Below are 23,376 nucleotides of genomic sequence, written 5' to 3' on the forward strand. Positions count from 1 at the left end.
ATCACTCGTGACTATTCTCTCTCCCTCGCCAAGGTCTTTACTCACAAACTCTGATTGCCAACTGCCGGCCCCTTCTATTGGTTGGGGTCGGTAGTAACCCTTAAATTTACTTTTCATGTAACTTTCGGTTTTCTTACTTTGCTTACTTTCCTTTTGATCCTTGTTTTTTGGTGATTTTGCATCTGAGCTCAGTCTTTGTTTCTCCAAGCTATGTCTCAATCTCCCTAGGAGTTGTCTCAATTTTCCCAAGTTTTGTCCTAGTTTATGGCGATTCTCATCTCAGATCCAGGATTCATGTTGTCTTCCACTCCAATGGCTATTCCTAGCCACAAGTCACCGTCCACCCAGCCTCGGCCACTCAACTCATCTTGTGTTTCCTCCATGGATTTCATTAGGAGACATGTTTTCAGTTTGGGTGGCTCTTAAAGTGCTTTTAGCATTATTTAGTGGTTTTCCGCCCCCATTTTCCGTTACATCTAGTTGGTTCGTTAGGCCTCCTCCTCGGTGGCGACGGCTTCACGATGGTGGTGTGGCTGCTTGGGTGGTGGCAACTGGTCCCTCCTTCCAGATCTAGGGTTTTATTTTTTAGTGGGCTCTTCTGTTGGCCATTTCCCTTGTATTTTATTTGGTTGCAGTCTTACTTGTTTGGATGTTTTGGATTCTTTATGGACTTTCCTAACCTTGTATTAGTCTTTATTTAATGAATTTCACTTCGTTTCACAAAAAAAAAAAAAACAGTCCATCGAGTTGTAGAGTTCTAATGATATTGCAACACAATAGGTATATTAACCAAATATCAACGTTCTACGATAGGCGCTAGTCTGGCAACAGACGCCTAGGCAGATTTAAGTAAATATGCTATATTATGTGTAAATAAGTGTACGTTTATACTTAGAATATACATAATTACATCATAAATTACAAAATAGAATGACATATATATTATAAAGTATTGAAACATAATGAAAACATGGGGACACAAGCATATAATGTGTGTTCATTTAAATATTCAACAAGTCTCTTACAATGTATTAAAAAAAATAATGCAAAATGAAAGTTATATATTTTCTGTCTAAGTGAGTCGCAACTTAGGCGGATGTCTAGGCGGGTCTGGGCGAGCTAGGTAGGTGCTTAGGCTCTCTATGAGATCTAGGCGGTCTAGGTGGGCACCTCAGTAGGTCTAGGCGCAATTTCTAAATTTCAAACGCCTAGACATTAATCGGGGCGATGATGAACCGTCTAGCGCCGAACAGTGCCAAATATACAAAATTATCTTCACAATTTTCTCCGCCAAAACTCACCACCACGGAGTTTTATTTGAACTAGAATTCTGCATCTTTGAGTGATGAATTCAACCCTTATCTAAAAACCAACCATGATCCAAGTAATTTAAACCTCACCAAAATCAATTCTTGTCCTCAAACCAACTTTGCCTAGGACTCGGCCGCGCCACCAGCAAAGCATTACTAAGCCAAGACTCAACCCCCTTCTTGAGCTCACATCTAGCAGCTCGGCCCAAACATCAAATTTAGATTTCAAGCCCAAAGAGTACCAGACATGCATATCATTGGTCATTCTTGTTTTTTTTTTTTTGGGGTCAAAGGACACTTCATTAACAAAACAAGTATATACATATTAGAGGTCCAAATACAATATCCACATAAGCAAAATAATGGACCTCAAAAGTAACCCAAAAGCCCAACCAAAGTTTGAGCCTGCAACAAAAGAAATAGACACCTACCCCTAAAGGTCTTCTTCCAGCAACTTCGTCGATATCGCTGCAGCTCCTCCGACTAGCACCTCAGAGGTAGAAGGAACAAGGATCTCGTCTTCCAGCAGATAACAACACATCGAACACGACCACCAAATAGAAGAATCTTGTGGGGATACCACAAACAACAATGCCAGATTCGGCAGACAAAGAGAAGGAGGTGGCGTAGTCACCCGAGCCGGTATAAACAACAACAACAACAACAACAAAGCCTTTTCCCACTAAGTGGGGTCGGCTATATGAATCCTAGAACGCCATTGCGCTCGGTTTTATGTCATGCCCTCCGTTAGATCCAAGTACTCTAAGTCTTTTCTTAGAGTCTCTTCCAAAGTTTTCCTAGGTCTTCCTCTACCCCTTCGGCCCTGAACCTCTGTCCCGTAGTCACATCTTCGAACCGGAGTGTCAGTCGGCCTTCTTTGCACATGTCCAAATCACCAGAGCCGATTTTCTCTCATCTTTCCTACAATTTCGGCTACTCCTACTTTACCTCGGATATCCTCATTCCCAATCTTATCCTTTCTCGTGTGCCCACACATCCCACGAAGCATCCTCATCTCCGCTACACCCATTTTGTGTACGTGTTGATGCTTCACCACCCAACATTCTCTGCCATACAACATCGCTGGCCTTATTGCCGTCCTATAAAATTTTTCCTTGAGCTTCAGTGGCCTACGACGGTCACACAACACGCCGGATGCACTCTTTCCATCCAGCTCGTATTCTATGGTTGAGATCTCCATCTAATTCTCCGTTCTCTTGCAAGATAGATCCTAGGTAACGAAAACGGTCGCTTTTTGTGATCTTCGCTAGATTGCTCCGGTCATTAGTGTGGATAAGTATATAAATGGATAGAGATAGGAAAGCAAACACAAGATGTACGTGGTTCACCCAGATTGGCTACGTCCACGGAATAGAAGAGTTCTCATTAATTGTGAAGGGTTTACACAAGTACATAGGTTCAAGCTCTCCTTTAGTGAGTACGAGTGAATGATTTAGTACAAATGACATTAGGAAATATTGTGGGAGAATGATCTCGTAATCACGAAATTTCTAAGTATCGGAGTGTGGTGTCGTCTTGACTTGCCTTATCTGTCTCATAGGTAGATGTGGCATCTTCTCTGGAAGTACTCTTCCTCCATCCAGGGGTGGTATCTTTAACTGGTGGAGATGCACAAGGTAATGTATCAATTTCACTTGAAGCTTACTTGTAGTTTCAGGCTTGGTCAAGCGCGATACAAACCATGTAGTAGGAGTCCCCCAAGTCGCCGAGCTAGGGGGTCTGCTGAAAGAGGTGACAGACAAGGTAAGCAATCAGAGCTCCGACTGATTGTTCACCTTCTCCCCATCTTGCAGCAGCATGAAGGATAAAGAGAAGAAAAATGAGAAGAGATGATATGAGATACTTTTGCTTTTGAAGAAGTAACTTTCCACAGGCTTATTCTTGAACTGAGCTGGAGGGTTTTCTGGTTTCCTCCAGAGTATAAGGCCGACTGAAGAATTTGAGGGTCAAAACAAGTCCATCAAATCTAGAGTACGTTCCACCCTGCTGATATGGGATACTTTTGCTTTTGACAGAGTAATGGATGTATCGGCACGTGTGCTGTTACGCTTGTCTCCACATGCTTCCTTGTATCCTTCGCACTTGCCCTATCTGTTCCTCAAGCAGATGCGGAATCTTCCCTGGAAACATAAGATGATGAAGATGAGTACTCGAGAGCAATGCCAGGTAAGTAATCAGGTAAGGGGTTCCAGGCAGTCAGTTCCTGGCTGGAAGCTTGATTCCAAGTGCTGACTGATTGCTCTCTTTCTCCTTGTCTTGCAGGTAAAAACAAGGCCAAAAGAAAAAACAGGGAAAAAGCATGATATGGGATACTCTTGCTTTTAACCCTGATGATATGAGATATTCTTGCTCTAGTATAGCTTGTTTGCAGAGGTATTATCGGGGGGAAAGAAAGCTGAATATTTCGAAAGGCTTTGTTGGGAGTGCCCTCTCAGATATGATGAAGGGTTGAGCATTTTTGCAGGTCTGCCTGTCTGTTGGGGATGGAGGTCGACATATATAGGAGTCTCCCTAACAACAAGTAGTAATGCTATTCCTTTACCCTGCTTGGTCATAGCACGGTAGTAGGAGCTGCCAGTTTCACATGTTTTAACTCTGTCAGAGCACTTTGAAAAAGTGGTCTGTGGTATCTGGCTCTCGAGATTCGGAGAACGATGCCTCTTCGATTTTTGAGAAAGCAATCATGCTGGGGGTCTGACTCTCGAGATTCGGAGAGCAGTGTCTCTTCGATTTTTGAGGAAGTAATCATGTTGGGAGTCTGGCTCTCGAGATTCGGAAGGCGGTGCCTCTTCGATTTTGGAGCAAGCAATCTTGTTGGGAGTGTTGTCTCGAATGTGAGTAAAGGTTGGACATGTTTGCTAGTCTACCTTGCCACGAAGCACAAAGGTTGACACACAGGGACTTTCCAATTATCCAGCAATGGTACTGTTCCTTTACCCTCTCTTCGATTTTGAGAAAGTAGTCATGTTGGGAGTCTGGCTCTCGAGATTCGGAGGACGGTGCCTCTTCGATTTTGGAGCAAGCAATCTTGTTGGGACTGTTTTCTCGAATGTGAGTAAAGGTTGGGCATGTTTGCTAGTCTACCTTGCCACGAAGCACAGAGGTTGACACACAGGGACTTTCCAATTATCCAGCAGTGGTACTGTTCCTTTACCCTTGTGGGTAATAATATGGTAGCTAGACCTTCAAAATTTATGTGTCTAAACTTTGTTAGTGCTGTTTCTTTGCTATTCTTTTACCTTTCTTGGTCAGAGCGATGTAGTGGGAGCTGCAAGCTTCACGTGCTCAACTTTGGCAGAGAACTTTGGCAAAGTGATCGGTGGTACCCATGAGTTATTGTTGCGTGTGGGAAGTGGGTGATTGAACAGTAAGATTCATGTGCTTTCTACTTCACCAGAAGTCTTCGACAGAATGCCCATAATTTCTGCAAAGCTGAGTGTGCGTGTGACAGGTGCTGACAAGGCTAGAAAAGTAGATGCCTCTTCGATTTCTGAGATCGGCCCTCGTGGTCTCTGAGCAGCCCAGCTTTTGAGAAAGCGAGCGCCTCTTCGATTGATTCGGAGAACGGTGCCTCACCGATTTTTGAGAAAGCAATCATGCTGGGGGTCTGGCTCTCGAGATTCGGGGAGCAGTGTCTCTTCGATTTTTGAGAAAGTAATCATGTTGGGAGAGTGGCTCTCGAGATTCGGAGGGCGGTGCCTCTTCGATTTTGGAGCAAGCAATCTTGTTGGGACTGTTTTCTCGAATGTGAGTAAAGGTTGGGCATGTTTGCTAGTCTACCTTGCCACGAAGCACAGAGGTTGACACACAGGGACTTTCCAATTATCCAGCAATGGTACTGTTCCTTTACCCTCTCTTCGATTTTTAAGAAAGTAGTCATGTTGGGAGTCTGGCTCTTTAGATTCGGAGGACGGTGCCTCTTCGATTTTGGAGCAAGCAATCTTATTGGGAGTGTTTTCTCGAATGTGAGTAAAGGTTGGGCATGTTTGCTAGTCTACCTTGCCACGAAGCACAGAGGTTGACATACATGGACTTTCCAATTATCCAGCAGTGGTACTGTTCCTTTACCCTTGTAGGTAATAATATGGTAGCTAGACCTTCAAAATTTATGGGTCTAAACTTTGTTAGTGCTGTTTCTTTGCTATTCTTTTACCCTTCTTGGTCAGAGCGATGTAGTGGGAGCTGCAAGCTTCACGTGCTCAACTTTGGCAGAGAACTTTGGCAAAGTTATCTGTGGTACCCATGAGCTATTGTTGCGTGTGGGAAGTGGGTGATTGAACAGTAAGATTCATGTGTTTTCTACTTCCCCAGAAGTCTTTGACAGAATGCCCATAATTTCCGCAAAGCTGAGTGTGCGTGTGACAGGTGCTGACAAGGCTGGAAAAGTAGGTGCCTCTTCGATTTCTGAGATCGGCCCTCGTGGTCTCTAGGGAGCCCAGCTTTTGAGAAAGCGAGCGCCTCTTCGATTTCTGAGATCGGCCTTCGTGGTCTTTGAGCAGCCCAACTTTTGAGAAAGCAAACGGCTCTTCGATTTCTGAGATCAACCCTCGTGATCTCTAAGCAGCCCAACTTTTGAGAAAGCAAACGCCTCTTCGATTTCTGAGCAGGCGCCTCTTTGATTTCTGAAGCTCCGTCGAGTGCAGATTTTTATAGAGGCTGGCATTAAGTTCCAAAGCACACTTGAATCTCCACCAGTAGAAGCTTCATTCTTGCACTTCTAAGATCTTGATTTGTCCGACCTCTTCTCTCTTCAACACCTTTGAAAATGTCTGGCCCCTCCGACCGTCGTTTTGACTTGAACCTTGTTGAAGAGGCAGCCCCGCCTTCTCCAGACAACATATGGCGCCCATCCTTCATCTCCCCAACTGGTCCTCTTACCGTTGGGGATTCCGTGATGAAGAATGATATGACTGCTGCGGTGGTGGCCAGGAACCTTCTCACTCCCAAAGATAACAGACTACTTTCCAAACGGTCTGATGAGTTAGCTGTTAAGGATTCGCTGGCTCTCAGTGTTCAGTGTGCAGGTTCTGTGTCTAATATGGCCCAACGCCTATTTGCTCGAACCCGCCAAGTTGAATCATTGGCGGCTGAAGTGATGAGTCTCAAACAGGAGATTAGAGGGCTCAAGCATGAGAATAAACAGTTGCACCGGCTCGCACATGACTATGCTACAAACATGAAGAGGAAGCTTGACCAGATGAAGGAAACTGATGGTCAGGTTTTACTTGATCATCAGAGATTTGTGGGTTTGTTCCAAAGGCATTTATTGCCTTCGTCTTCTGGGGCTGTACCGCGTAATGAAGCTCCAAATGATCAACCTCTGATGCCTCCTCCTTCTAGGGTTCTGTCCAGTACTGAGGCTCCAAATGATCCCCCTCCGGTGCCTTCTCTTTCTGGGGCTCTACCGACTGCTGAGACTTCTCCTAAGCAACATTTGTGAAGGCTCCCTCTTGTGTGTTTATTTTGACTCATGTATATGTACATATTTGTAGCTTATCGGGGATATCAATAAATAAGCTTTCCTTCATTTCAACGTATTGTGTTAAATACACCAAAGCCTTCTTCGCTAAGTTCTTTGAATTTTCTTTTGTTGAAGCTTGTATGTTGAAGCTTTATGAGTGAAGCTATAAACACGAGAAAAAAATGGTCATTCTTGAGCTAACAGTGTGACAGAGGCAAATGACCAGGTGCATCAATGTGAACGTAGTATCAGCAGAAATTTGTTCCTCAATATTCAATGAGCAGGCAAGATTTCAAGCATCTTTTCACATTTTCCCCAGTTACTACGCTAGGAGTCGTTTGGCAAAATATTATATTATATGTCATTTTCGTTGAAGGAGTCGCTCACAACAAAATAAATTAATTTCAAATTTGCCTTCTTCCCACCTGTTCCACTAATTAAAACAACGAAAGCTCGTCACCAAACTGCGTTTACAAAGTTGTTTTTTATTAACATGAAACATGAGAGGGAAATTGTAGTTTAATTGTCATGTCGACTCGATCTACAGTCCATAACATTATGCGGAAGTTCTAGAACATCTTTCTTATTAGATACAAACGATACTTTACACTATATTAATTTAAACTACGGAGGAATGAGCTCAAATTTAAGTGCTTAGAGGGGAAAACACTGTTTTGAAGGTTTCAGGATTTAAATCTTTAATTAAGTTATGGCCAAATCAGCTATTTCATTTGGTTTAGATATATAAGTTCAGTTCATTACTTTGATGTTTTAGGCTTAAAAAACGATAAGAAAAAGCCCTTGTGACAAATCTGATTTCTAATTGTAAGTAGTTACAGTCTGGGCGAAAAAGTTGATTTAATAGTAGAACACAGCAGGGACCATCTGTTTTGGTACAAGCAGCAAGGAGTACTAATATATTCCACCTACAACGTGTCGCCTTCTCTTTCAGCAAAATTAGCCCATGTGACATATACTAAGTGGCCGCAGAGACAGAGACAGGTAACATGGGTTGCCAATGCTCAAGAAAATACTTCTCTACATATCCATTTCAGTGTCATTTTTACTCTCTCCTTAAGTGATTGTTCATATAAAGAGAATGATTTAGAAAAGACACTGAAATTGAAATGTGTAAATTTCTCTTTACGATCGTAGTAGTACTGATAACTTTTTATTTAAGTGAACCTTGTATAATATATGTCTCACCAATCAACCGTTTACATTTCCAATTAGATCATTTCCAATTAGATTGCATGCTGTTCGCAATTGATTTCGTCTTTTATTATATGAAGTTTTCTTCCAAAGGACAATATTCAATTGTTAAGAATTAGGAATGGCATGAGACTTTAACGGTGGATTATCTTTTTTGAAAGAAAAGAAACGTTGAACAAGTTGTAAAAAATACATCAATTTCGTAACCATCATTGAAAGCAAAAGTCTAGCCACTAAAAATAGTACATTAATATTTATTTTATGAACATGCGCAACAGGAGTAGGTATCAAATAATAATGCCAAAAACAAAAAACAAAAGAATAGTAGCAAAAATTAAAAAAAAAAAAAAAAAAAAACTGAAAGAACAAGAAGATATATGAACTCGAACGATCAATCGTAGGCTGTGTAGATTGATTAGAAGTAATCAACGTCGCACTTGGTAGTCTGGAAAGTGCCAACTGAATTTCCGTTCTGAGTCATAGGAACCTTCAAGTCGCATTCAATCTTGGGCTTGAACTTGCCAGTCTTGATCAATCCGAATTTGAACCGAATCCGAAGATAAATTTTCAAATCGATCTCGTAAATCCCGGTACTCTTCTGCTGATTGTACTCGGAAAGCACCTTTGAGTCTTGAACCACTTGCTGGCCTTGGAACACGGGGTTCAGCACGTTCGTTTGCTTGTGCCCTTGGTAGAAAGGCGTCAAGGTAACCGTGCTGAACCTTTGATCCTCGTAAAAGGCCCGGGTCTCGATGCGGTCGTAGTAAATACCGATCTTCTTGTTAGGGTTCCGGATGGTGAGGTTGAGGGCGAGGTTGTAGTGGAGGGTGTTGTCGTTGGAGAAGTTGAACTGCGTGAGGGTGGCATCCGTGACGTGGAACTTGACACGGTTAGGGCGGACGATGAGCCAAAAGACGAAGAACGCCAACCCCATGAAGACGACGGCGGTCATGATTAGCTTGAAGACAAGGCCGAAGATGCAGCTGCAGCAGCAGCCGAGGCATCCGCCGCCACCGCGGCCGGGGCGATGGTAGGACTGGGATTTGGGAGGGATTGAGGGGCCGTAGTAGGCCCCGTTTAAATGGGCTTGTTTCTCTGACATGGCGGAGGACGTCGGAGGAGCAACAAACAATTTGTAATGGATATAGAGAGTAGCGAGATGGGTGTGGCTGAGAAGAATGAGAGGTGAAGAAGGTGAAGCGTGGGTATATATATAAGGGAGGAATGTGGCAAGGCCGCGTGGGGAGGTGGGTGGAGAAAATCAACTCGACGCGGTTGCTTTAGAAGGTAGAAGGGGTACGTTTTGTGTGTGTGTGGGGGAAGTCTCTGTTTAAGAGACTATCAGCGTGTGGAGGGATGGTGATTTGTGAGCATTGAGCATTGGGGAATTGAGGTGGTTCGTGGTAGCTTCCGTTGTCATTGCTTGACTTAGACTTTTGGCGCAAGGGACAAGGGGATATTTATGAATGAAACCTCTTGACCGACTAAGCTCCTTGCAAATTATATCTAAAAATCGTCCAATAAAACATGACTAATTGCAAAAAAAAAAATAAGTGGACTTCAAGCATTTCGTTAAAAGTCGAGCTCATAAGAATTCACCAGATCACAAGGACCAATGTAACTGCTAAATCTTGTGTTACACTGAAATCATGTGAGAAGAAATTCTCAAATCCTAGTTTGATGTACTTGTCTCTCTATACTCGTATTATTGTGTTTTATGTAAAATATGAATTAATTGCATTTTGTCTAACTGAAAAATAAGTAATTAGTGGAATTTGGGAATAGAAAATCTTTACACTTGTGCTTAAGTTGTTTGGCTATACAAAACGCTTTGTTTATGTTAGGTTACATAAATGCTAATAATAATCTTATTTTTTTCTTCACCAAGAAAAAAAAAAGAATTGTTTTACCTAATCTAATACATATTTTAAAACAAAAGAGCAAAGCAAATGGTTTTGTCACATTTATTTTTATCATCTTTAAAAAATGATCAAGTTGATGATCTTGTAGAACAACTTGCAAATTACAATAGTGTGTTAAGCCATGTAAGCATTTGCATTAAGCTAATTTAAAAGAACAAAGCATAAAAAAACGAAGAAAAAGAAGCAACAAGCAGCCGATTTACTCAATTCAAATAAAATAGAAAGTGCTCCAACGGCCATATTTGACGGCTGGCTTTAAAAAAGAAGAAAAGAAGCTCATTATTTTTCTAGCCATGTGATAATAGGTCATACTAATAAAGCAATCTGATCTGGGTGCAGCCACATATACGAAGCACAAACAATATATATACACAGTCTATCTCCATTCTACTAAATTGAGATCCTCTTCCAATCTCACAATCCGGAATCGACAATTTCAGTTATCTGGACAATGATTTATATCATTCATTCTTCATTGGTCACATATTTTTGGTTCATTTCACACATAAAATCACGCATTTATCTCTGTCTCCAACACCCTTATCTTTCATGTGAACGTTCCAAATTGCTGGATCTGTTGGTTTCAAAGTGAAATTTGGGGGAGATCTCAATCTCCTCCATTTAGTGTTGAATTTTATGCAAAATATTATAGATTTGACAATCAAGTAAATTATGCATTGCCAAGTCTTTCTTCACCTTTTTAAATATTTTGCTCACGGTTATTTGCGGCCAAGTCCCACCATGTGAAATCATGACCCGTTATCCATGCCTCTAATTTCCACATTGATTGGGTCGGAATCACATCACATACATTTCAACGTTGCATCAAAGCTGCTTACAAGACAGAATCACACCAAGCAAGAAGAATTCAGAATAGGCAGAACGTGAGGGAAGTGAAATGCTGAGGGGACCCGCTTTTACAATATCTTCATCAGTTAGTGACGGCAAAGACAAGGAAACAATGTTGTCCTCAAAGCTTAAAAAATCCTCCAGTAGTTTATAAAATTAAGAGCAAATAGTGGGCCAACCACCGCGAGCCCCCAGCTTTCTTTGTCGCTAGCGATGTAACTGCCTATAAAAACGAATAAAAGGTCTCTATTTTACAAAGATGGCAAAAAATAACTGAACAGATAGTTGGAAAATTCTCTGAAAAGTGAGCTAACAAAAGAAAATTGAATTGAAAAAGAAAAGAAAGCCACTTAGTATTACGGTTAATGTTATTCCTTTTTATTTGTAAGTGAGAGATCTTATATTCAATTCTCGTCAAAGATGAAATTAAACTACATTATTGCTAGCAATTATGAAGCTTAGTTCATTCTCCAACCCCTTATGGTAGATAATATAACAGTTTATTGCGTGCTTAACTACATTACTTACAAGTACTTAATACTTATTATTTGATGAGTAGTTATGTTGTAATGACATGTAAAGAGCACATTTGAGTGCCAGATAAGTATAATACTATAATACTAAGGGTTTTTTTTTATGTGTTTTTCGAAATGACTGAAAGTTTTTTAAACCAATTCTTAGTAAAAACGCAAATAAATCATAGAAAAGCACTTGAAATGTTTCCTAGAAGAAGCACATTTGAAATGCTTCTTTCATGAGGCACTTCAAGTGCTTTTAGAATCCAAAAACAATTTTTTTTTAAAGTGTTTTCAGTTATTTTAGAAGTATTTCCAAACGAGCCATATATATTTGTAAGTACTGTAGCTAGTCTATCAAATTGGAGTATGCTCAACTTTTAGACTTCCAGCAAGTGGCCATTTACCATAGTGGTGGAAAATAGTTAAACCTTTGCATGACGATGTGGTTTTAAATTTCTTCGGTAACTAATCTAACATCTAATATAGCAAAATTTATCGTTTGACCAAAAAAAAAAAAAAACTTTTGGACTTCCAAAAACAAATTTATCAAATGGACTTCGAAATTTATGACTGTGCAAATGAAAAACAGGGCTCTTGAGATAAATATGTTGGGCCTAGTATTTTCATGGACCATACTAGGCCAACTTAGTATTTCAGAATTTGCCTCAATTCGTGATGATAAGTATGTTGGGGCCAGAAACCACCCAGCTTGAAACGTACAGATCAAAGGGGTTCAGCCTACAACTGAGGAAGCCGGTCTAACCGAAACATTTCTCATAGGTAACCAACCCCAAGATCAAGGCTACACTCCCTCACAAAAAGCCGTTGGAAAATCTTGACCTTTGCTGGGAGATGTAACATGATATTCCATTTCCTCATGTTGCAGGCATTTTATTTTCAGTTTTTAATTTTTAGGCTTTATATTTCAGTTTTCATCGTTTTGAAAACTAAAACTTGTTTGCTAACTACTTTTGGTTTTCAGTTAAAAGAAAATCTAACCCAAAGCCAAAATTGAAAATAATTACAAAACGAGTTTTAAGTTTTTAAATAAATTAGCGAACAGTTACTAAGTTGTCGACATGTGACCTTTTTTTTTCTTTCTTTAGAACACGTTTCAATGGTTCAACTGAAAACCAAGCAGCCTAGATCCTCCTGTAGAAGCCCTATGGAATGAGGATTCTCTTCGGATTCTCTTTGTGAGGATCCCCAAAATCCTCCAATCACATCCGTTAATCGTATATCGTGAGGCCATAAATCATTGTAAATCTTTTTATTTAAAATTAAATATAAACAGTACCTGACGAAAACTGACCGCACAATGTACGATGAGCGGATGTGATTGGAGGATCCCCGGAATCCTCACAAAGAGGATCCACCGAGGATCCTCATTTGGCCCTAAGAAATCCCAAACATTATATTTTCAGATATATTTGTTGTCACCATAAACCCAACCCTCTCTCTCTCTCTCTCTCTCTCTCTCGTACCAAAACTTGACTTATTATGGTAAGTCCATTGTAAGGCTTAGTCCACTTTCCCACTCTCTTAGACCATCTCCAACCCTTGGAGTAAAACAAAAAATTTTTAACCAAGAAAATTTAGGTTTTAACCCAGAAACAGCTTTTTTTGCTCCAACTCTTATGGACTAAAATTTTAGCTCCAGATTATTAAAGAATGAATCTCACCCGTTAGATTTAAAGGAGATGGAAATCTATGTCCTCTGATAGAAATAAAGGAGATGGGGTTGCATATGGGTGGTCGGCAATCCCATCATGTTGGGCCTCACTTCCCCTCAAAGTGTCCCATTTTCCTTGCTTTTTGGCCCGCTGACATGCTTTTAGAGCATTAACTAGCGCGTTTTCTCTTTTTTCACCCCGCTGACATGCTTTTAGAGCATTAACTAGCGCGTTTTCTCTTTTTTCACAGCACGTCGACCTGCATAGTGGGCCAGGAAATTTAGCCCAAGCTGGTTTCTTGGCTGGTATTTGAGTTTTTTTTTGAGTTCTAACACTTAACCTAATTTTAGAACAAGGGTTGGAATGAAGGGGGGGGGGGGGGCGGAATAAAACAAAAATTTTAGAACCTACTCTAAGAATTAGTCTTAATGTAAATATTATCGTTTGTGAAGAAAAAAAGAGATTTTTTTTAATAAAAGATTATACTGTTAAGTGTTTATTAATTCAAAATTATCATGAAGTTATGCGACACTCTTGTCTGCACACGCGTCAACAATACGTCAGGCTTACAAACACTCTAACATGCGTTGCATGCATTGAGCAGGTGCCTTCTTGGAAGCTTCATTAATTATTAAGCTTTTATTTTAACATAGAGTAATACTAAGTAGATCAAATTTTTTAAATTAAATTTACAAACTAAACGACATGATTGTAGATGATTTGATTATTAATTAAGTATCAATTAACGTGTTTATTTATTATTGGCGATACATCATTTAATTTGTAATTTGATTTAAAATTTTGATCACCTAGTATTACTCTTTAACATAACAAAAAGTCCCTTTCCATCCATCCCTTAATTATTAGTAGGTAGAAAAAGCAAGTGCTGAGTCGGGGGTTATGAAAAGGACCACCATTACTATTTCCATGTCGATTGTCGAAGATAAAACCACCCCCAAACCCATCCAAATTTCCTAAACTTTACTAAACTAAAGTTAGGCACTATGGGAGGAGAATTTAAACCCGGTTGTAGTAGCGGCAGCACGCTGTTTTAGCAAATTGACTAAGTTCGGATCCGCAGTAAAATATATATTTATAAATTTATCTTTAAATTTTATATAAACTCATGAAACCCATGGCATGCCCCCATGATCACCACATACTTTCTAGGAGGACCACTCATATGTAGAAGCAAACATTTCATCTCATTCAATATATATGCAACAATACAAATTTTAAATGGGGGACTTGAAAATGAAATAAAATAAAATGGACACCTCAACCTTCACTTGCACCCAAATTGCTATCTGACCAAAATAAAATGCATAATTATTGATTTCATATGATATTTAATAAAACTACATAATTATACAACTTAAAATTCAATAACCACCGACTGCAATTTTGCTATACGTCTATATCATAAAATCCTCCACATTTATTCTATAGCAAAATTTACATGAAAATGATATTCGAGAAAGACATATTCAAGATAAAAATGAAAATAAAAAGGAGAGAAAAAGGAACTCAGCTACCGGCGTTAAACCAATAATTAACGGCACATCAGTTTTGTCTCCAATTTCTTCATACGGTCACTTTGCAGCGCTGCACCAGCTGGTACTTGACAGCGTTGTTACCGACCTCAACTCCGGTGGTCTTGGAACCCAGAGTGATAAAAGCGGGGCACCGGATGTACAAATGGTACCGACTGGAGATGAAGGTGCCGACCTTCCACCTGACCCGGCCGTCCATCTTGATGAGCAAAAGAACCGACCCGGCATTCTGGTCCTGCCCCAGAGCGATGGAGTTGTACGGAGCGATGGGGACGTCGGTGCCGTAGATGAACGGCGACCAGATGTTGACGTCCTTGTGGCCTTGGTATACCGGCGGGATGAGCGTCGGGAACGTGATCTGCTGCGCACGGTAGGTCGCGTAGATGTTGAGCCTGTCGTAGTAGATGCCAATCTTGTCGTTAGGGTTTCGGGAGGAGATGGTGACCTGGAAGCTGGAGGAGAAGACGTTGGAGGCGGAGGTGTTGAAGTTGAAGACGGTGACGTCTTGGAGGACGAAGCGGGGCTTGGAGGGCTGGAGGATGGCCCACACGATGAGGATTGTGACAAGGAGGATGAAGTTGAAGATTAGGAGGCCAGCGCAACAGCGGCGGAACATCCTCCGCCGCTTGTTTTGGCGATGCAGTCCACAATCCTTCGTTGACATGGCGGTTGGTGTGGCAGAGAGAGTAGAGAAGATGGTTGAGTTGAGTTTGTAGTCTCTGTCTCTCTGATTATCTTCAGAGTTGAGATGAAGCAATAAGCTTTGCTTAGGGATGTGTGTGTGGGTATATTTATATATTATAATATTTTAGATGGTTTTCCTAAGGATGATGATGGAAGTATGTGGTGGATCATGTATGTATGCATGATGGAAAGCAAATATATAAAAGTATGTCGGTGTAAATTGTAATGTGCTTAGAGACATTTTATGGTTTCACTAACAATGAGGAAAATGCATATTTTAATTGCATGAAAAGATAATTTCATATCATATTGTAATGATAAGAACATTAAATTTTGAAAACTAAATAACATGTAAGTTCATAATTATTTTATTACTTAAGCGTTGATAAATGTACTCATTCTTATTAATAATACATTATTTAATTTGCAAATTTAGTCTCTAAATTTTATCTCTCTAACATTACTCTTGATTAAAATAACGATATCCATCAATAAATTTTGAGTCATTAATAATAACAGCATTTTAGGTACTATAAACTGCTAAATTGAAACGAGATATAAGTCAATAAATTTACTCGTTTAAGTATTTTATTCTTGAGTGGGAGATTTTAAATTGTGTGGTGCTATAGTGTCGCAAGGTAGTGGCAATGGGTGACCCATCTATTTTCAGCACCAAAGCATTATTTATTGAAAAGGTTTTCCTTTACTGAACCATATCAACGTGTTCATACTAACCAATTAAATTACACAAATACCCCATGTCATCTTGTGCCTCTTGACAAGGCTAATTACTAATTAGAACAACTAATTTAGTTTATTATCATATGATTCCATCTAAATAACTTGGATTAGTTGGATGTGGGTTTCAATTTACTTTTACGGCATGGTGTGCCCTAGCTAAGATGCCCATATAGTGAAACAGGTTAGAACAATCCTTTTCTTTGTTTGGATTTATTCAAACAAATTGGAGCTGAAAATGTTTTGTCATGTTCACCCACATGCAGCATTTTGCCCTTTAACCAACGCTTGGTTCATATCCTTCCATCTTCTTCAAAATTTTCATGTGTTCAATTAATGTTCTTAATGCTTCAATTAATCCATATATACATGAAAGTTTATTTAATTAAACTAGAGGCTCAAGTCACTAAGCAAGATCTTGTTGTTAACTCGGAGCCCTAAACTCTATAAGGTAATGTTAAGGATATCAAAATTTTAAGAGCAATGCTATTCATACCAAGTTTTTGTACCACATTTTTATACCACATTAGGTGGCATTTGATGTAGACATCCACATCATTTGAATTAATTAGATTTTTAAATTTAGTTCATTATTTAATAAAATAATAATTAAGAAAAGCTAGTTAATTAAATGATGATTGTTATTTATTTGGAGTCTTTCTTCTTCATTTTCTTGGGTTTTGCAAATTTTTCAAATGATGTGGCTGTACACATCAGATGCTACCTAAGGTGGTATAAAAATGTGGTATAAAAACATGGTATAAATAACATTACTCAAATTTTAAACTAAATGATGTGGTTGTTGATAATTTGATTATTAATTAACTGTTAATTAATGTGCTTATTTCTTATTAGTGATATTATTTATTTATAAATTTGATTTAAAAATGTGATTTTCCTAATACTATCTTATACAATATAATAACCGTCCATTAATCCTTTATGTCATCGATCTGCTTTGTTAATATAAATGGTATAATGAGTATGATTGTAAGGGCTGGTTTGGTATTGCCATGCTTTGAAAAAAAATTGATTCTGTTGTGCAGTGAGAATAAGCAGCTGTGAAATAAAGTAGCATAGTGTTTTGTAAACTTTTTGTAAAAGTGCTTTTGAAAAAAAAAGCAGTATTATAGTGTTTACCAAACACAAAAAGCTCCCAACTTTTTTTTATACCCATTTTTTTTTCTTCAGAATCACCTCAGTTCCAAACCACGCATAAGTATGACCCTATAATTTAATAATTTATGCTGTGCTCGCTTAGTCAAAAAGTGAAGCTCACTACTTTTCCATCTCAATCAAATTTAGAAAGACAAAAAGCCTTAATAAAAGCTCTCAGAATCGACTTCTTTGAAAGAAAGCTTCGATGCTTTAACTTATTACGTAAGTTAGGCTAATCTGAATACTGTCGCATAAAAAAAATGATGTGCAAAAACAAACATGAATGCGAAAAAAAATATAATGGTCCGTACGTAAATCATTTTCAATCAAGTAATGCATGATTACATATTTAATTGTAAAGAGTAATACTAAGAAGATTAAATTTTGAAAATTAAAAAATATAGAAGTTGATGATTGGTTTATTACTTAAATGTTGATAAACATGTTCATTTCTATTAATGATTTATTATTTAATTTATAAATTTAGTTTCTATAACATTATCCAATTGTTAATAAATCGATTGTGACTTCAATAAGTGAGAAAAGGGAAAGACTTTTTTCGTGGGCTAATACTAATGAACAAAGAAAAATGTGTTTCAAAAGCAAAGAGCCTTCGCCACCGTCGGATTGAATATAATTACCTAGGAAAAGCTTAAGTGACACGTCTCTTGCAACCAGTTGGTCCCACTTATCATGACAGAGGAAACCTCCAGATCGACCGGCCCGCCACATGTTGTCATTAATTTCAGGAAAAGGTTTATGCTCTTGTTGATCCTAAAAACTACCAAGCCTACGTGGCTCGCAGGCCGAGTAATTAATGAGCTAACTACGTCCTTCGGTGAATGTGGGGCGTGCCAACTCGTCGGCCGAGCTCGGCCGAGGAGTAAATTTGTTGATGTTGCGTTGGGTCGCGCTACTGACTTCTGCGTCTTGCGATTACGGCCGAGAAAGGAACACGTCTCGGCCTCTTGGGCTCTCGAACCTGAAGACAAGGTTACTATTCTTACGAAGTTCAATATCAAATTCGGCTTTCAATGTGCCGAATGTAATAACTATAACACCTCACTTCGCCGAGAAGGCTGATGAGATGACCTCAACCAATAAGGATTTAGAAACCCTTCTCGACCGAGACTTGGATAGGTAATCAATCGTTCTCGCCGCAGTGCTGTTGATGCCAACGGAAGATACTGCGAGACCGACTGACTCTACGGTGACAGAGCTATCTATGCCGACTTAAGATATCACCGGTTGCTTCCACAGTGCTGTTGATGCCAACGGAAGATGTGTCAGCGAAAAAGGAAAAAGAAAAATCACAAGTTGTGAGAGTTTGCGCAGGGCAATTTTGTATTGATTTTGTGGGGCTTTTTCCGTTGCTGAATGTCTTGTATTTATAGTAGCAGAACACCGAGCCCGAATTCCAATCCTATTCGAACTAGGTTTCCTTCTCCGGATTAACATTACCTCGATCAGTCCTATCTCTGCTGGGACTACGAATCCAGTCCTTAACTGAGCCGGATTCGCTTTCTAGTTTACTGATCTCGTCGAGAGTCCCTATTGTATTAGGACTCGACTTGCATTCTGATTTAACCGACCTAGGCTTGGAAGCCCATGAGCTGAGCGCTCCATGACCCTTTCGCCATACGGCTTCCCGGGCCGAGAATGATTCCTCCCTCGGCCCAAACTGCTATTTTGGGCCCAAACAGCTCTATATATTTTTCGAGAGGCTAACATAGCAGCGAATGCGGTAGTTAAATTTAGATGTATCATAATAATTTGATGTAGTTTTCATAGTTTTTTAATCCGGTCACAGCGTATATTTATTATGACCACATGTATGTTAAAATCTCTACAAGATCATCGCTGTAAGAACAACTCGTTTAACAAAAAAATGCATGATTTTGTTGTGGATGATAAAATTTCATTATCTTTGAATCAATTAGGATTAGTTAACAAGACTTTCTTTGGTCTAATTAAAAGCTTAAACTTTATAAAGATCCCATTTCTTTCCTAAATAGAAAATTAAGGCCTTTCTTCCATCAATTCCTTTCCTTAATTGTTATTTTCTCTTTTTCAAAGTTCCAAAAATGTTACTTAGAAAACAACAATCGGAGCAAGTTGATTTTAGGGAACTTTAACGAAAAACTCCCGGTACTTTTTGCTTTAACGAAAAACCATATTTTTACACTAAAAAGTCAATCATGGTACTATTCACTTTACTCTTTATTTTGTCATTATCGTTAAAACTCAAAATTTTAAAGTTATTTTCATTAGTTTTCCTTTGATTTTATCAGTGGTGAGAAGATTAAAAAAGAGCTATTATTTTAATCAATATGCTAATTTTAGTTAGGATGAAATTATTTACACACTCATTTTTACCTCTTACATACATTCTATTAATTTATATTATTTAATATATTTCAATTCATTCGACCTAACAGTCTAAATTTGAAAAGAGTACGTGAGAGATAAAAGAGAGTGTTAAAACCACCAAACCAAACTATCCTCCTATACATTATTGAGGCTAGAAACCAGAAATCGATTATGTCGGTTGGCACAGTATGAAGTATGAAGTATAAGACTGATGATGTGCTCTTTCACACATATGCTATCCACATCCAAGTCTAAGTCTTCCCTCTCAACCACCAATACGACCCACGACACATGTTTCTTAACTTTTTCTCTTTATACTCTCTCTCTCTCTCTCTCTCACACAAATTCTGATGAAAGCTACATTAGGTTGTATAAAATATGTTCGATATAGTCATGCAGTCATTCATGCACAACTAGATAAGTCTCATTATATAAATAAGTATAACAATTGTAGAAGTATTCCTTCGTTGCATTTCTTTCCCTTCATTTTATTATCTAAAACATGAGATCCCAAGTTTTTATGTGCTTATACCAAAATGGTTTTTTCTTTCCACACTAGGCTCCTCTAGTATATAGAAATTAGAACCCAAATATGGTAATATTACAAATATCACCTTGTCTCTAGCTTTCTAGATGTGTTACTACGGAATTTTTATCTAATAATTTTATTATCGTTTGTAACAGGCAAGAGACGAAGTGAAGAAGGAAAAAAAAAAGAATCAAATTTCAAACCATGCACAATCAATTTGCACAAATTAAATAATTCATAAAAGTTAAATATTTTTAGAAGGGCCTAATTTGTTTTCTTTCTTGGAGAGTCACATGAGTGAACTTGATCGTTGCAAGAGTCAAATGTTGGCATAATCTAATAAAATCAAACATCAAGATATAAACCTCTTGCAGAAAAGAAGGTGATTGATGATCAAATGTGTACACCAAGAAACACACACAGTCAAAAATATTAAAACATGAAATGATAAAATTGACAAAATTCTATAATGTTCCAGAATATAAGATACTATGAATTTTTTAATTGTTAAATCATAATTTTTGGGTTTTGAATAAAAATTTAACGGTTAAAACACTCAAAATATTCCATACCGTGAATTGTAGAAAATTCCACAAAATCCATCCCTTCATTGTCCTATTGGCATTAGTAAAAGCACACGACTCTCCTTCTTTTCTCTTCTTCTTCTTTTTTATTTTTTTATTTTTTATTTTTTAAACAAATGATAGTATTTACACTAAGGGATTGGGGGTTTGAGCTAAGCCTTACAATGGGCTTACCATAATAATGTGGTTCAACTTCACTTTTGGTGATAATTGAACCTAAGACCTCTCATTTACAAGTGAAAATGAATAACACTAAACCGTAATACTAATTAAATGGCCTTTTTTTCTTTCTCTTATTAGACATTTCACATGACATCAACTATGTAACAACTGCATCCTTCTCCTAAATTGCCTATGAAATATCAACTTGAACGAAAATTATCTGACGTACGAACATTGTCTAAACCGTGCCTAGTATTATCACGTTACAATTCGTAAATAAAAAAACCTTCTGATTGAAAACCCCATTTTTAAGTTACGAATTTTCTGCCGAAGAAAACAGCAGTAATATTGCAGCCTTAGTCAAGGACATAGTGGGAAACCTCAAACCCTAATTATTTGATACAATGGTGTTGTATCCCTGACAATTCCCTTGTGTCCCAATTTTGATTGTTTTTCCTAAGTGCTGCATCTCTTATGTACTAGTGGCCAATGAATCCAAGAACATTTTTCTGCAGTGACTGTGCGGAGTAGTGCCATTTGCCCAGTTCTGTAGATGATTCTCAGTTTATCATTAAAACAAGAAGAAAATGCATCGGATAAGACTTTTGCAGAAACTGAAGGCGGCAAAAGAAGGCAAGGATATCCCAAATGCACGTAAAAGGTGGGGTGGTTTGTGGCCTATGGCGACTTCTAGATTCTCTACTCAAAGGTATTCTCTTCTGCACTTTCATTGACATCCACGCTGATTCTTATCCCCTACTTTGGCAATTACAAAGTCCCTACAAGATCTTCCTTGAACCACCAAATCCCAATTGTTCATTAGAATAATTGTTTTGTAAATCACACTTCACCTCCCCATTGTAGTTGATGCAAAGGTCCAAAGCTAAAATAGTAACTTGGATTGTGGAGAAGAAACGTTCTTATAAATCACTGGTTTTATAGATTATTCCGTCTGCACCTATAAAATTTTCGGCCTTCAGACACCAACAGAGAGCGAGTGTGTAACACTTCCAATAAGGAAGCAACAAGTGGCCCATTCATACAACTTGCACCCAAGGATTGGTTTGTTGTTTTCATGCGCTTTGCTGCTAAAATGTGACTGGAATCAGTGGCTCTGGTTCTCCTTCGTAACCAAGGTTAATGAAAGATACAAAAATGAAAAAGTTGTAGAATAAAGCATTGAGGAGAGAAAAGGAGAACCTTTGGTTGGTGGGTCATTCAAAAATAAGGGAAAAGTTCCAAAAAATGAGAGAAAAAAGTGGGGAGGAGAAGACATGGAGGTGAACGAAAGGGATAATATTCTTGGTACCACATTATTATAATTTATTTTAGTTAACGAAATCATTATTGACATTCTAAAAGTATTTTATATATTTTTTTAAATACACTTGTAAATAGTGCATAAGAGATATTTTAAGTGCCAATAACAGTTTCTCTAGTTAATTGGATTGATTAAAAGTGAATTTGGGAGCTTATTGACTGACCCTATTAACAATAAAAAGTGAAATAAATAGTGGGCTGGTGAGCCAATGAGCCTATAGAATCATTTGGATGCATCTACCAGTTATCCGATGGGAGAAATTTCTTTAAAAAAGGTGTTGGAATATGATGGAAAATGAACTTCAAAGCAAATTTTGAGAGAGAAAAAAGGGGATGCAAACCATGTTGGGAAGCTCATGAACATTTCTTACTCTTGATAAAGGTGGAGAAAAATCATCTATGATGAAAGGAAAATGTTCTAGAAATCAACTTTTTCATAGTCCCTCATGTGAAGCGAAATCCATAGTATTATCGGAGTCCTTGAAAGTGAACAAATTAGTAAAAAAAATTCAAAACTAGCCATTTAAGATTAATCTTCGAAACCTATATTAAAAAAACACTCAATATGTTGCAAATAAGCACAAAAAGGATATTGGATTTTAGACACTTTCCTTGGATTAGAGATGAAGATCATAAGTATTGATGCAAGCAACAACTTTAAAGTATGTCTCCTAACATCATCGATGAATTATGAAGAAGCGTAAAGATCAAATGACATGCCATCTAACCAACTTTTTGATGCACTCAAGTTCTTGTGGGTTTTCTTTTACTTTTTGGGTAGTTGTTTCTACTCCCTATTACCTCTATGTGCCTTCAAGGCCACGAAACAGCCTAATATTAGGTGCATTTGTTGAAACATTGTTTTGTGTTTTGACTACAAATGTTGCATAATAATAAGTGTAAACGACTAGAGTCGTTTGAATCGTATTTTCCACATGGCATCACATGGACATGGTTCTCATCCTTTGGACCTTCTTGTACTATTTCTTTTTCAAAGCACAAAAGAGAACCTATACGTACCTATCTACAAGGTTTAATTTAATATCTCCAGTATATCTTACAAAATTTAATTTTAATCGAAGTTTTCTCAAGGGCAGTAGTGTTTGTATCTCCAGAAGAATCGAACATTTACCCTTCCATGTTTGAGTTTGAATCTTCCTTCATTTGGCCTCCTTTTGTAATGATTCGTTACAACTACATGATATAACACAATTTTATTAGAGAATTATATGGTCTGATATTTGTAGTATAGTTTTGCTAAGTGAATTAACCTTTTTTTGCTTTGGTCAAATTATTCTTACTTGAGAAATTT

General features: G+C 38.2%; 3 protein-coding genes across 3 annotated transcripts; 1 reads left to right on the top strand and 2 right to left on the bottom strand.

Annotated features, from left to right (window-relative positions):
* The first annotated feature begins 2,729 nt into the window (after positions 1-2,729).
* LOC126599922 (uncharacterized) lies at positions 2,730-6,941 on the top strand. Its single transcript, XM_050266398.1, has 3 exons — positions 2,730-4,175; positions 4,393-4,493; positions 5,408-6,941. Exon 3 carries the CDS (start codon positions 6,097-6,099, stop codon positions 6,769-6,771), a length of 675 nt encoding a protein of 224 aa, XP_050122355.1. The 5' UTR covers positions 2,730-4,175; positions 4,393-4,493; positions 5,408-6,096; the 3' UTR covers positions 6,772-6,941.
* Positions 6,942-8,231: 1,290 nt separating this feature from the next.
* Positions 8,232-9,291, bottom strand: LOC126599921 (NDR1/HIN1-like protein 3). Its single transcript, XM_050266397.1, has one exon. The coding sequence runs from the start codon at positions 9,104-9,106 to the stop codon at positions 8,420-8,422; it is 687 nt and encodes a 228-aa protein (XP_050122354.1). The 5' UTR covers positions 9,107-9,291; the 3' UTR covers positions 8,232-8,419.
* Positions 9,292-14,274: 4,983 nt separating this feature from the next.
* On the bottom strand, positions 14,275-15,301 carry LOC126599949 (NDR1/HIN1-like protein 1). Its single transcript, XM_050266428.1, has one exon. The coding sequence runs from the start codon at positions 15,181-15,183 to the stop codon at positions 14,551-14,553; it is 633 nt and encodes a 210-aa protein (XP_050122385.1). The 5' UTR covers positions 15,184-15,301; the 3' UTR covers positions 14,275-14,550.
* Between the last annotated feature and the right edge of the window lie 8,075 nt (positions 15,302-23,376).

Source organism: Malus sylvestris, chromosome 14 (genome assembly GCF_916048215.2).
Source record: "Malus sylvestris chromosome 14, drMalSylv7.2, whole genome shotgun sequence".
Classification (NCBI taxonomy): domain Eukaryota; kingdom Viridiplantae; phylum Streptophyta; class Magnoliopsida; order Rosales; family Rosaceae; genus Malus; species Malus sylvestris.

Excerpts from the sequence above, each read along its gene's own strand:
- LOC126599921 (XM_050266397.1), bottom strand. The coding sequence starts at position 9,106 with ATGTCAGAGAAACAAGCCCATTTAAACGGGGCCTACTACGGCCCCTCA.
- LOC126599922 (XM_050266398.1), top strand. The coding sequence starts at position 6,097 with ATGTCTGGCCCCTCCGACCGTCGTTTTGACTTGAACCTTGTTGAAGAG.
- LOC126599949 (XM_050266428.1), bottom strand. The coding sequence starts at position 15,183 with ATGTCAACGAAGGATTGTGGACTGCATCGCCAAAACAAGCGGCGGAGG.